The 13,757-nt window shown below is 54.0% G+C and overlaps 4 protein-coding genes across 4 annotated transcripts; 3 read left to right on the forward strand and 1 right to left on the reverse strand.

Moving 5' to 3' along the window:
- Positions 1-280: 280 nt before the first annotated feature.
- On the forward strand, positions 281-3,380 carry N7474_003852 (DNA repair protein RAD16; the record flags this gene model as incomplete). The annotated part of the gene is made up of 7 exons (XM_057195267.1): positions 281-1,126; positions 1,177-1,506; positions 1,557-1,665; positions 1,720-1,794; positions 1,843-1,901; positions 1,949-3,096; positions 3,149-3,380. Coding segments are annotated over 7 exons (2,799 nt in total), but the record flags the coding sequence as incomplete, so codon positions are not given.
- Positions 3,381-3,829: 449 nt separating this feature from the next.
- N7474_003853 (C2 domain protein) lies at positions 3,830-5,651 on the forward strand (the record flags this gene model as incomplete). Its single annotated transcript, XM_057195268.1, has 2 exons — positions 3,830-4,608; positions 4,664-5,651. 2 exons carry the CDS (start codon positions 3,830-3,832, stop codon positions 5,649-5,651), a joined length of 1,767 nt encoding a protein of 588 aa, XP_057052664.1.
- A 432-nt stretch (positions 5,652-6,083) lies between these two features.
- Positions 6,084-9,702, forward strand: N7474_003854 (putative ARF GTPase activator (Csx2); the record flags this gene model as incomplete). Its single annotated transcript, XM_057195269.1, has 4 exons — positions 6,084-6,147; positions 6,212-6,342; positions 6,397-8,249; positions 8,304-9,702. The coding sequence occupies 4 exons, from the start codon at positions 6,084-6,086 to the stop codon at positions 9,700-9,702; spliced, it is 3,447 nt and encodes a 1,148-aa protein (XP_057052665.1).
- An 808-nt stretch (positions 9,703-10,510) lies between these two features.
- On the reverse strand, positions 10,511-10,891 carry N7474_003855 (uncharacterized protein; the record flags this gene model as incomplete). The annotated part of the gene is made up of 2 exons (XM_057195270.1): positions 10,511-10,659; positions 10,711-10,891. 2 exons carry the CDS (start codon positions 10,889-10,891, stop codon positions 10,511-10,513), a joined length of 330 nt encoding a protein of 109 aa, XP_057052666.1.
- Between the last annotated feature and the right edge of the window lie 2,866 nt (positions 10,892-13,757).

A 13,757-nucleotide genomic window follows, 5' to 3' on the forward strand; every position in this document is an offset into this window, starting at 1 on the left:
TTTCTTTTCGTCGTCTTTTCTTCTTGTCTTTCATCACAGCCCTGTTCGTCGCATCTCTCTTTCTCATCCACTGGGTTTTCTCGCAACTACTCTCGCCTCTTGTCAAGAGGAGTCACGTAGTGCCCCAGCGACTCTCTCAACGGATCAAGGTATCCTTCTCGCTGCCATCAAGCCTTGCCCCAAGAACTAACACTCCCATCCTTTCTCTATCCATAGCACAATCGGCCCTCATCGCTCTACCCCTGTCCGTTTTTTCCTATCTGTTCGCGGCTCTCCCAGTGGGAGCCAACACCGTCCCACCATGAAACGCTCAACCACTATTCCTGATTCTGAGGATGACGGATCTATTGGAACGTCATTGCAGAATTCCTCACCCCTCCCTCTGCGCAGATCTCGCCGATTACCCCAGTCCGTCCCTTTCAAATCACAAAATACACGCGTCATCCAGGATTCCGAGGATGATGACCTCGACCTCTCCAGTCCCGCGCCAGTCAAGACCCAGGCCCCTGACAATTTCAAGGTGGTGATCCCGCTGAAGAGCGAGTCACCCTTCGATTCGGGGTCCGGGAGCTCTACTGGGGATCCATCTCTGCAGGGCGCGACCGGGGTCAGCACGCCGGCCACGAGCGTTAGCGCTGCCACAGGGGAATCCGCTACCAAGAAACCCCGGGGCCGTGTCAATGCTTCTGAACGTGCCCAGCAGCTTCGCTCAAGTGCACTGTCCATGGGTAACTCCAGCCGAGGAGCCAAGAGATCTGCCGCTGCGATGACAGCAGACGAGCCCGAGACGAACCATGTCACGGATGAGGAATTTGCCCGCGCAGTCCAGTTGAGAGAATATGACAGAATCTTGCCCAAGAAACAGAAGCGTTTGTCTCAGTCTGAGAGACATCGGATTGTGAATGATAGCCTCGACAACTCAGACCTGTCCGGAGACGAGTTGCTGGATGTAATCGATATGATCTCCATGAGGACATCCGAATCTGATGCGGAAATTTTTGACGACGAAATTTCTGACCTGACTGAGTATGAAGATGTGGACAGCGAGGGAGGACGGAGGGCTGTTGATTCGCGTACTCCAAGCGAAGAGCCACCAACGTGGTGGGAGCAGCGAAGGGCTCGTCGGGTAAGTTTTTGCGTCGACCCCGTCATCTTGCAGTATTAACCATTTCCTAGGCGCAACTCAACCAAGATAAGCTGGAAAGCAAGCATCCCGGCCTCAGGACAATGTGGGATGACCTGAAAAACAAGCCTGCCGTCACCGCCAAAAAGGCCGAGCAGCCCGCCTCCATCACTCGCAAATTGAAGCCGTTCCAGCTGGAGGGCCTGAGCTGGTTGATGGAACAGGAAAAGACAGAATACAAAGGTGGCCTGCTGGGTGACGAGATGGGCATGGGAAAGACCATTCAAGCTGTGTCTTTGATCATGTCCGACTTCCCTCAGAAGATTCCAACCCTTGTGATTGTCCCTCCCGTTGCTCTGATGCAGTGGGTGTCTGAGATCAAGGTTAGCCATATCCTCACATATACCTCGTCATTGACTAATGAGCTCCACAGGAATACACCGACGGCAAACTGAATGTGCTCGTCTACCATAACTCGGACTCCAAGGTCAAAAAGCTAACCGAGGCGGACCTTCGAAAGTACCATGTAATCATGATATCCTGTACGTGAAACTCTCGCGTTGCTTCTTCAGGGGCAGGACTGACTCTTTGTCTAGATTCGAGTCTGGAGTCTATGTATCGCAAGCAGGTGAAAGGGTGGACTCGAGCTGGAGGAACTGTCAAGGAAGACAGTAAGTCCTGAGATCCAGTCCGTAACGTCAATACTAACTTAACTCAAGGCGTCATTCATTCCATCGATTATCATCGACTCATCCTAGACGAAGCACACAGCATCAAGGTAAGTGTGTTCGCGTATGCTACTCCGAGTCCCACTGACCTATGTAGCAACGTACCACGGGCGTCGCCAAGGCTTGCTTCGCCTTAAATGCTAACTACAAATGGTGTCTATCGGGAACCCCTGTGCAAAATCGGATCGGAGAGTTCTTTTCACTTCTACGCTTCCTTCAGGTCCGGCCTTTCGCCTGCTATTTCTGCAAGGAATGTGACTGCGAGAAACTTCAGTGGGATTCAAATAAAGAGGGTCGCTGCACTCACTGCAAGCACACGGGTTTCAACCACGTGTCGATCTTCAACAAGGAGATTTTGAAGCCTATCACCGAGGGAAGAACTAAATCGGAACGGAAAGAAGGGTTGCAGAAGCTCCGTCTCATTACCGACCATATCATGCTTCGTCGATTGAAGCAAGAGCATACCTCATCGATGGAGCTGCCCCCCAAACGAGTCATCTTGCACAATGAGTTCTTTGGCGAGATGGAACATGACTTTTCGCGAAGTATCATGACAAACTCCAACCGACAGTTCGATACTTATGTTAGCCGAGGCGTGATGCTGAACAATTACGCCAACATCTTCGGCCTGATTATGCAGATGCGACAGGTGGCCAATCATCCAGATCTGATTCTCAAGAAGCATGTGCAGCCCGGATTCAATATTCTGGTGTGTCGCGTGTGTGATGAGCCCGCAGAAGATGCCATTCGGTCTCGCTGTCGTCACGAGTTCTGCCGCCAGTGCGCCAAGGACTACATTCGGTCGTTTGACGATGAGTCGATGGTGGATTGCCCGCAGTGCCACATTCCTCTGTCCATTGATCTTGAACAACCTACTATCGAACAGGCCCAGGAGTCCGTTAAGAAGAACTCGATCATCAATCGGATCCTCATGGAGGATTGGACGTCTTCCACCAAGATCGAGATGCTTGTCTACGATCTTTACCAGCAGCGGAGCAAGAAGCACAACCCGAAGTCGATTATCTTCTCTCAGTTCACGTCGATGCTGCAGCTGGTCGAGTGGCGGCTGCGCCATGCAGGTCTCACCACTGTCATGCTGGATGGCACGATGACGCCGGCGCAGCGACAGAGGTCTATCGAGCACTTCATGACCAATCCCGATGTCGAGGTGTTCCTCGTCTCGCTCAAAGCTGGTGGCGTGGCACTCAATCTGACGGAGGCATCCCGAGTTTTCATCGTTGACCCGTAAGTTCTTTACCTTATGTCCCCGACCCTTGGCTGACGCAGGATCCTATAGGTGGTGGAATCCCGCGGCAGAATGGCAGAGCGCCGACCGAAGCCATCGCATTGGCCAGCAGCGGCCGTGTGTGATTACGCGCCTCAGTATCGAAGATTCGGTGGAGTCGCGCATCGTGCAGCTCCAGGAGAAGAAGGCGAATTTGATCCAGGGCACGATCAACAAGGACCAGGACAAGGCGCTGGAGAAGTTAACCCCCGAGGACATGCAGTTCCTCTTCCGGGGTACCTAGATCATCACTATCCCCATCACGTCGACGGACTACGGCGAGCACCTTCTTGCTGATTCTTATGTTGTCACGAGCTCACGATATTTGCTGTTTTCTCCATATTCTGTTTTGTCTGTATTATTATGTCGTCCAAAGTTGATAGGCCATGCGTCCATAGACAAATCCCCCAATGAGGTCATCGTGTCCTATCTTGGCATCGCAATTTCCAAAGTGGGTAATTTAGGCTGCCAGGGCTGATCGCTTCCTTCCTCCGTAAGGCTGAGAACCAACCGGTCCACCCACTTCGGTCGTCGTTTTTGCCAAGCACGCATCGCTCCATCTCTCTCTCTATCCCTCTCTGTCTTTTCACTCCCTCGCCCTCTTTGTGTGTGTTTGCGCTGGTTGGACCTACTCAACGAACTGGTCTGACATCATTTGGCCCATGCGCCTTTCACTATACGCCTCCCCACATCATGGACAACGACATGCCGCGGTCGCTGCCTGTGCGCCCGATCGATAAGGTTGGCCCTAAACTCGTCGAACAGGCCGACAAGCTGCAACAACGAGTCTGCACAATGAAAGGAGACGACCACCACAAACCCGCGGGGGGTTTCGATGCGACCCCCATCCCGGCCGCCCCACCGGGTTACACCCTTAAGATCACCTTCCACCGCGCCGAACACCTACCTTTCGCCGACTTTGGCACCTTCTCCTCCGACCCCTACGTTCACGCACAGTTGCACGTTGACCTGCCCCGCCGCCATAAGCAAGATCCCACCGTCAGCTTCCGCTCTCATACTGTGCGGAGGAATACAAACCCCACGTGGGACAGCGAATGGATCGTCGCCAATGTCCCCGCGTCGGGTTTTCTGTTGAAGGCGTATGTTTACGACGAAGACCCGGCGGACCACGATGACAAGCTGGGGATTGCGTTCATAGAGGTGCCGTCCCTGCAGGAGGGCTGGAAGGGGATCAGCGAGCAGTCGTTCAAGGTCAAGAAACGTTACGGCAGCAAGCGCGTCTACGTTATCACCAATGTTTCTGCTTTCGCGACGGGTCATCACCCGGAATCATTCTTGGTGGTCAGTATTCAGTGCTTGGGACGGACCCCCGGCAACGAAGGGGGCCAGATGTACACTGTTGGGCCGAACCATTGGTTCAAACATTTCTCGCCTTTGATCGGGCGACTGGCTGGAACCAAGGTCCATATCGAGAGTAAGGATGGCAGTGGAAAGTCGACTACCCGCTACAAGTATGTTGTGTCTCTCTCGTCCATTATTACCAGTGATCTAACCATCCCCTAAAAGCTTTCAAGCAATTCAGATGCAGCTCACGGGCCCCGTGCCCTCCGAGCTCTACCATCGATATGTTGAATTCAGGCCATTTGTAGCCGGCATGTTCCAGGCGCAGAGCCTGCGAGGGCGAATCCTACACAAAGCCCTCCATCATCAGCATCAGCGAATTTACAACTTTGATCGCAGTACAGAGCACGGGCAGTTCGCCACGCCCTGCCAGGAGTTTGCACAGAAGTTCCTGGAGTTTGTACATTACGGCGAGGGCGGACGCATTTTCACCTACGTGTTGACGCTCGACGGACAGTTGCGCTTCACCGAGACCGGTAAAGAGTTTGGTATCGACTTGTTGAGCAAGCATACCATGCACAGCGATGTGTCTATCTATATTGCATATTCGGGGGAGTTCTTCGTCCGGCGGCGCAAGCATCAGAACCGACACCATTCTCCCTCACGCGCCGACGAGTTGCCCGTGGAAGAAGACGAATCTGCCGAGGAAGCACAGGAAGTTTCCACCAACCCCGCGGACTACGAGCTATTCATCGACAATGATAGCGGCACCTATCGCCCCAACCCGGAGAAGCTGCCGCTTCTCCAAGAGTTCATATCGTTTAACTTCCCAGGAATCCACGTCACGACGCTGGACTGCCAGAAGGATGCCGAGCGGCAGCAGCAGCTGAAGAACGAGCAGCGCGAGTGCAAGAAGACGCAGGGCAACCAGATCACGTTCCTGCAGCAGAGGAGCACGTCCTCGCTGTCTATCTCGAGCTCGGACGAGGAGCAGCTCAAGGAGCGGAGTGGCGAGACGACCAAGAATCGCAGCGACCTGGCGCAACGGGTCCATGAGATGCGGGACGTGAAGGGCCAGATGATGCGATGGGTCGAGGCCGACGGGCATGCGGATCGCCCCAAGCACAAGTATCACTCCGGGCGCGAGCGGGCCTCGTCGACTGGTGAGCTTAGGGATATCACGAGCAGCGCGGCGGGGAACCGTCGAGCCTGAGAGAGCATCCTGGAAAGTGTGCATCCTTTGTAGGGCTGGATATTTGAGGCAAAGCCGTCGTGATTGAGCTGTCTCACGATATGCGATACCATAATAATCTATTTCTGTTCTAATAGTTATAATAATCAGGAGACATGAATAAATCGACCCCAACCCATCCCGAATTCTTGCCGTCGTAGTCAGTCGATCGATCGCCCCGGGGGCCTTTGCCAGCGCCGCCCCATCATCCATCCATCCATCCATTCATTTGTTTCATTCCTGCCCCCCCACCCCACTCACCACTGTTTCTCTTCTTTCCCCCAGACAATAATCATCATCCATCACCACTCTCCTATGTCCTAAGCCTCCCCTAATGCTTGCCAACGCCTGCTTCGGTGCCCGGACTCCTGCTCCTGCCGTCACTTGATCCTCCCCTTCCTACCGTCTCCCACCATGGGCAATGTCGGCAGCCGTCTGGACGACGCGGGAAACCTGTTCTTTAAGGATCAGAATAGGTGTACGTTTCATCCGGTCCTCCACCCCCCAAGTGACCCATGCTGATGCACTCCCCGGATATCTAGTCTCGGTCGCGTCGATTACGATAAGCAACTCAAGCCGTCGACTGCTGACCCTCGCCCCCAACGCCTTCCCGGCTGCGAGATTCACTGCAAAGCGAGAGGCTGGCGACGACACCCCGATCGAGTATATCCAGGTGCGATCCACCCGTAACCCAAAGCCTCCTGGAGGCTGACTCTCACCATCGCAGGATCCTGACATCTCCCCCTCCGCCGCGGTTCCGACGTTCCTTCTCCGCCTGTCCAACGATGACGAGCTGATCTTCAACTTCACCTTCATCCTCCGGCAGACACAAACCGGTAATACTGCAGGCTCTACGGTAAATGGCGTCGCGACGTCCCTCCCCGAGGTGGCCGACACATCCCTCACAGGCCTCACCTTCGCCCACGCGTCAAACTCGAGGGAGCTGGACAACTTGATTACGCGAGAGTTCCACGCGAACCCGAACCTACAAAACAACTCGAATGTGCAACTGATCGGAGATTTCTCGACCGATGGCACGCCGTCGGTAGCGTTGGACTGGACCTGGACATGGAAGCCTCCCAAGCCAACTGAGGACAAAGGTGGCGGATGGCGGAATAGCTGCAGCTTCCTGGACTACGATCAACGGACGAACCGTCTCAATACCCTTGCGCATTTTTCCTTCTGGGTGCACAACGCTGGTCGCCTTGCCCCAAGCCCTCAGGCCTTGTCGCCGAATTTGGAACTGTCGGTCCCCCACCGCAGTCGCGTCCCTTCCACCCAATCCGTTCTCTCGCAGATCAGCGACGCTGAGCCTATCTCCAACCCGAATCTCCCTTCTCCCACTCCCCCCGACACAGCCGAGACCCTAGGACCTCCCCCGCCGACGTCCGTCGGGCCACCACCACCCGTCAAGGTGGACTTGCCACATTCTCGACCGGGGGACAATATAAGTGCCGTGGAGGATGGGCCTCTATTCCGTGCGACGATGAAGGCACTGGAGCAAAAGACGGGTAATATGCGAGCGAAGATCAAGAAGGTTCTTAAAAAGGCGGAGGCAGCTCAACAGGCCCAAGCGAACTGCAATGATGCCATGGAAGCCTTTCTGGGATCCTTGAACGATGCATCCACGTCCAATGCAAACGCTATCCAGCCGGCGTTAGACCACTACTTTGAGAAAATTGCCCGCCAGATCCTCACTTACGAGCAGCTCAACACGCTACAGCTTCAGAAGCTCGTTATCGAGCCGCTGATCAAGCTTTACAATAATGATATCAAACAAGCAGAGTCGAAAAAGAAGGATTTTGACGAGGAGAGTCGCGACTACTACGCCTACGTCAGTCGCTATCTGGGCCAGCGCCAGGACTCCTTGAAAGAGAAGAAACGTGTCGAGAGTGATTCGAAGTACCAAGCCAAGCGACGAAATTTCGAGCTCAGGCGCTTTGACTACTCGTCCTTTATGCAGGATCTGCATGGTGGCCGCAAGGAGCAAGAGGTCCTCTCTCATCTCACCAAGTACGCCGATTTCCAAGCGAAGAACTTTTTGGCGGCCGCAAAGAAGGTCGAGGATATGGTCCCTCAACTGGACGCCCTCATCCACGAAGTCAACCAGGCAGATAAGGAGTTCCAGTTTCAACGGACTGAACGTGAAGAGAAACGCCGGACCCTAGAGAAAAACAGCAACACGTACCTCGAGCCCGAGGTTGTGGCCGGTCCCACAGGAGTCGCGTCTTCCTCTTCCGGGTCTGCGAATGGAGGCTTCCCTCCTGCTGAGACTGAATTGGGCCGTGCCGACAGCACCTCATCTCAACTCCGTGGGGTGCCTAGCAACTCCTCATCGGTTTCATCCCAAGTAAATTCCTCGATTAGCTCCGCCACCGGAACATCTGCTCCTACAGCGAGCGCTCCTATCGGCGCCTCAGGCCAAAATCGGTTTAAGGGCATCCGAGACCTCGAAGAGGGGAGTTCCACCGGATCTGACCGAGCTGCGGGTCAACAGCGCAAAGAAGGTCTGCTGTGGGCACTCTCGCGTCCGGGTTCGCATATAGATCCAAAGGGCATCAACAAGCAAGCATGGCACAAGTAAGTTCTTTTGGTGTCATTTCATCGCATATGCCGTGCTAACTACAGCTACAGGTTTTGGATCGTGCTGGACCAAGGAAAGCTGTCTGAGTATAGCAATTGGAAACAGAAACTGGATCTGCACATGGAACCTATCGATCTTCGGATGGCTTCGGTGCGGGAAGCTCGAAATGCAGAGCGACGGTTCTGTTTTGAAGTGATTACCCCACAGTTCAAGCGTATCTACCAGGCGACTTCAGAGGAAGACATGGCGACCTGGATCAGGTCCATCAACAATGCGCTCCAGAGTGCGGTCGAAGGGCGAAGCGTGACACCTGTGCCTCCCGTGTCATCCAAGAATGATCCCGTCCGGGATATTGGCTCCGTTCTGACCGGCAAAAGCTCGTCGATGTCCGGCCAGCATTCCTATTCGAACAGTTCCAGCAACAGCACCGTGAACCGCCGTACAACGGTTGGAGCGCGGCCCAGCTACGTCCGCAATGATAGCAATAGCTTTGAGGAGAATCCATCACGGCTGCTACAAGTCGTCCGGGATGCTGACCAAGGCAACACTTGGTGCGCTGACTGCGGATCCTCGTCCAAGGTTGAATGGGTATCCATCAATCTGGGGATCATTTTATGCATCGAGTGCAGCGGGATCCACCGATCACTGGGGACGCACATCTCCAAAATCCGGTCGCTCACGCTGGACGTGCACTCCTTCTCGAACGACATTGTCGAGATCCTTTTGCAGATTGGCAACCGCGTCAGCAACATGATCTGGGAGGCGACTCTTGATCAGACCCTCAAGCCAAACGCAGGATCAACGCGCGAGCAGCGCCTGCGCTTCATCACCGCCAAATACGTTGATCGAGCCTACGTCGAACAACTCCCATCCCCACGGTCCCGCTTCGCGTCTCCCGACGAGACCCTCCTCGCTTCGATCAAGCGAAATGACATCCAAGGCATTTTGTACGGCATTGCCCTGCGCGCGAATGTGAACATTACCGACCGCTCCCGCAACACCCACGCCGTGTTTTTGGCCCTTGCCGCCGCCGATCCTGCTTCCCCCGGCTCCACGCCGTCAAGCCTAACCGCCCGGTCCACTACCAAAGCGATCCCTTTCCCCATTGCCGAACTGCTGGTCCAGAACGGCGCCGAAATCCCCCCGCAACCCCCCTCTATCCCGCTCTCCCCCGCCGCCCAACTTTACCTCAGCCAACGGACCACTCGGTCCGCAGGCTTCAATGCCCCGGCCGCGGCACCAATACCCGGCAAGTCTACCGCCAGCGACACCCTCGGCTCTCTGCCTACTATCCGTTCATCGAGCAAGGATTCCATTCCCAGCAGCTCGGGGTCCACGGCCCAGGCTCCTAGCTCCCTGGATAGCAAGGAGAGGGAGAAGCTGTCCAAGAGAGGTAGCGCCGGCGCCCGTTTTGCTGGGAAGGTGGCTTCCCTAGGCATCGACCGATAATTTCTTTCTTGAAATGCAGTCTGTGCACCGCAGTTCGCTAATCATAATTATATCCCCTCTAATGAGGTTTTGCATGAACGTCGCTTTTGTCTCACCCTGTTTCTTCTACCCAACTGGGTCTTGTGTGTGTCTCTGGTTGGACCAGCATTAGCTTCTGCCTTCTTATTCTCCTCCTCTTGTCTACTTCCTCTCCATTCACCACCCGTTCCTCCATATTGCATCCACTACTCGTTCTGCTTTGCGAGGCTGTATGGTGCTTGCTTTCTTCTTCTTCTTTTTTCTCTCTTTCCTGTTCTGTTCTGTTCTGTTCTGGCTACCACCTGAATGAACTCTGGGGCGGGACCAAGTCGTGTACGGATACCCAGTATACCAGCTTTTGTTTTCCACTGTCTTCAGTAAGACATAATCGCGGTGATAGGATCACTTGCCATGCATCATGCTCTCTTCTACGTGAAATACTATGTTTATATCGCGGCTATACTATAGCTCTCGGTAGCTGCTTAGCTAGGATCTTCCTTCCCCTCGAGTACTCTTGACGTTACTTAGCTGCCTTTTAGTGGCAACATGATCTTTGTCAGCTGCTCAGCCGACACGGCTTAGAGCGGAGCACATTGACTTGGACATGCAGGACCCGTGCCATCCGCCGTTGAGAAAGACTGTCGATGAGCCCCAAAAGGGCATCTCCGACAATTCCAAATCCCAAGTCGGGCGTACATTAGTGGCGCCCAAACTGGGTGATGATATCCACCGTTCAGAAGATACATGTGAGACATGGCGAGAGGATAGAAGGGAAGAGAAGCTCCGCCGATCAATGGCATTGATCCTTGCGGTATTGCTTGGCAGCTTCTATTTTTGCGCCGATCAGAGCACCACAGCCACCACCGATGGGTAATGGATCGTCAAGCTTTTGCCCGGCATATGCTTCCGGGGAGTTCGGTTCGTTCTCGTTCTCGCGCTCTGGTCCTTGTCAGAGGCCAGTGTCTGTATTGTACGCGCCAAGTTACCCACCGGTCAACGTCAATGGCTGTGGGTGGAGAATCCATGTTGAAGAAGGCATGCGAGGGTCTGATTGCGTGTGTGAGTTGCGCCTTGAAGTCATGGTGACAGGGCCAGCGAACAAAGCGGGCGTTCTCAGCGCGGCAAACTGGGCAGTGATGTCAGGAACGTGGAGAAGTACCGCGGGGGCCATGACGTCACCCGGCCAGGTGTCCCCCGTGTCGTCGATCTTCTAGAAGCAGAAACCCCCCAGATGCTTCGAGAAAATAGTTCCTGACCAGTCATCATGCGCAGATCTGCGCTTCCCTACCGGGTGATCGCTCTGCAGGGCCGTTTGCTATCTATAGTTGCCGGCAGGGAAGGGAAGGAAAGTGGCGACAGTTCCGTGTTGGCCAAGGTCACATGACCATATACTTGGATCATGCCTCTGATGGAAATATTATATATTGTAGATTCAGTAGCTAAGAACAGTAGGCTCAACTTGACTCAACTAAACTCGCCCAGTATAGTACGTGAGTCCGCATTGGCGATACCTGAGGTGTCTGTCAATCGACCATTGGCCTGAGGTGTATACTAAAACCGCAGGATTATACAGTCCCGTGCATGTCTTAGGGATCAACTGGGGTACCCACTGACCCAGAGCAGTAATACTTCATGTGATTGCCACATTCTCCTTGTAGGCCTGGCCTGCTGCTGGAATAGGCAGGAGAACAGAAGCGAAAAGAAAAGAATAAATAAACTGCTTACATAAGACATGTCGTCGACCAAGGCACGCTGTGAGTGGCTGGCATCTCATCCCGACCAACAACGGCCACTTCTACACTTCTCTTTCTGCTTCGACCATGACACAACGGGAGGATTCCACGAGCCGCACAGGCGCGGACAGTCGGTGTGAACTGATCAGCCAGTGACCGTATGCCGCCCCAGAGAGCCCTCGCCCATCATCTACTTGCCTGAACAAGTAGTTACAAGTCTGCCTATCCGGGAAGTCACTAAGAATGGCCGGACGCCACATCTCCACCACACTGGGCCGCTCGATGGGATCGTCCCGCCATCATTGGCGGATTCCGAATCGAAGACTAGTGGGAGTGTACCGCAGCTTTATCCGCTCATGGCGGCCTCGGCCCAAAGTCAATTGGCTCTCCCCGAACACTGCGGTTCCTTTACAAGCCTTTTACGCAAAATGGGGCTTGGATGACCGCGGTCATGGACCCCGATGGATATTGGTGTCTTTGATTCGTTGATCTGCCATTCCCTTGTGACTGCATTATTGTTTCCGACTCCCATTCTCGCTCCACCCCTGGCAGTGGCAAATTCCCGTCACTGGCACAGCCGGAGGCTCTCCAGGTGTAAAACACTGGCCAGTCATCCAATCCGGAAAAACCCCCAGCTGTCGGGCTCGAGTTTCTTCAGGAAAGATCTGTCAGTGGCTTGCTCTGTTGCCTTTTCCGCCACAGCAGTTATACAACCAACCTTTTTAAATACCTGGCGCAGTATCGATCGCCGGCAACCGACCTCATTTGAAATCGTTGGGACGCCTCTCCCTGCTCTAGACTCTTTACTGACCATACTAAATCGGCAAGATCGGTGGGCCCGTTAGTACGCCCCCATGGTACAGTACACCCGGTAGCCACCTACCCTAACTCTTCACGAAGTATTTCAACAGACTTCCTCCTTCCCAGACACGCACTTATCTTCGTCTGGGTGCTTGTTGCGGCTCGAGAAACTTCTGTTTCCATCCATTGACCTCAATCTTCTCTTGTCTACTATTCCCAAAGCAAGGCTTTACTGGAAGACTTTCCAATCCTGTCGCCTCGGAGACAGGCTAATCTGTCCCTCAGGGTTAAACAGGGTTGTCAATCTCTCACGGACCATCCAGTATGTTGGTTCAGATCTCCTCCACATGTCAAACCCAAAAAACTTCTCAACTTAGAAGGTAGAAATAGCAACTGACCCACCAACCCTACAGGAAAACAGTTGAACCATTGCCACTCAAGATCTGCGAAAGGCTTGTCCCTGACAATCTTATTCCCAGTCGGCCCAAGGCCGCGCCACAGTGGAAACACTCGTTCTATTGTAAGTCACCCTGTCTACCAGGCCGTCTTGCCTGCTGAGGCTGATGGTCCGATCACTAACGCCCCCGGTTCTCAGCCACAGACTTGGGGGTGATTCTTCCTTTCGCTTCTTTGCGCTAGCGGGTTTAGCCACTCTTGCTGTCACCCACAGGCTTTCTTCTTCTTAAGCTTGGCCTGCCTTCCCCTCGGTAAAAGGGTACGAACTATTTTGGGAATCCCGTCCTTTTCCTGCCCCCCGAATCTTTATTTCCCTGTCACGGACGCTCCCCACAGAGGCACTAGGCATATCTTAGTTGGCGCCACCTAACGTCTCACGCCGGAAAGGACCCGAATCCTTAGCTTGTGGCTTCTGCGTGTGTGTTTCCCTACAACTGCAGTCAGCCCAGGCCCCGGCTTTGCTTTTGTCCTCTTCGGCTTGGTCGCATCGTGTCAAGCCTGTTCAGTAGCAGTGTTGTTCTCTGGGTCTCGGAGTTTGGTTGCAATACTTACTGGAGCTTTAATTGACCCTATCTCGGGCTACGGACACGTCAACCCGTACATAACTCATTTGGTATGTACCAATTCTTTTCCTCTGTTGTTTCTTCACGCAAGACTGTGTGAATTTCCCCTGTCGGACACTTGCCCTATGACCGCACGGTCCAATCCCTCTTATTAGCGGCATTGTGCCCTGTAAGTGGGCAATTCCCTTCACGGGCTTTGCCGCTACTACCCTTGTTTGCCTTTCCGAACCCATGCGTGCTATCGACTGTATGCCCCCACCGTATATCGTCTTTTTCCCTGTTTTTCCTGCCAGCCCACTGGCTGTTAGAGCGGATTTCCCTGCAGAGATGCCGCACAATCCAGTTTTGGAAGATTCTGGGCCCTGAGCACAAAAGAAAAGTGTCCGCAGCGCCTCTTTTTTCCTGAACTGTTTTGTCTCCCTCATTCACTCTGCCGATTTCCCCGTGGCTTCAGCATACTCCGTTCCTCGTCGCTTTGGTTCTT

The sequence above is a fragment of the Penicillium riverlandense genome, assembly GCF_028828495.1.
Source record: "Penicillium riverlandense strain IBT 135883 chromosome Unknown utg000003l_segment0_segment0, whole genome shotgun sequence".
Lineage (NCBI taxonomy): Eukaryota > Fungi > Ascomycota > Eurotiomycetes > Eurotiales > Aspergillaceae > Penicillium > Penicillium riverlandense.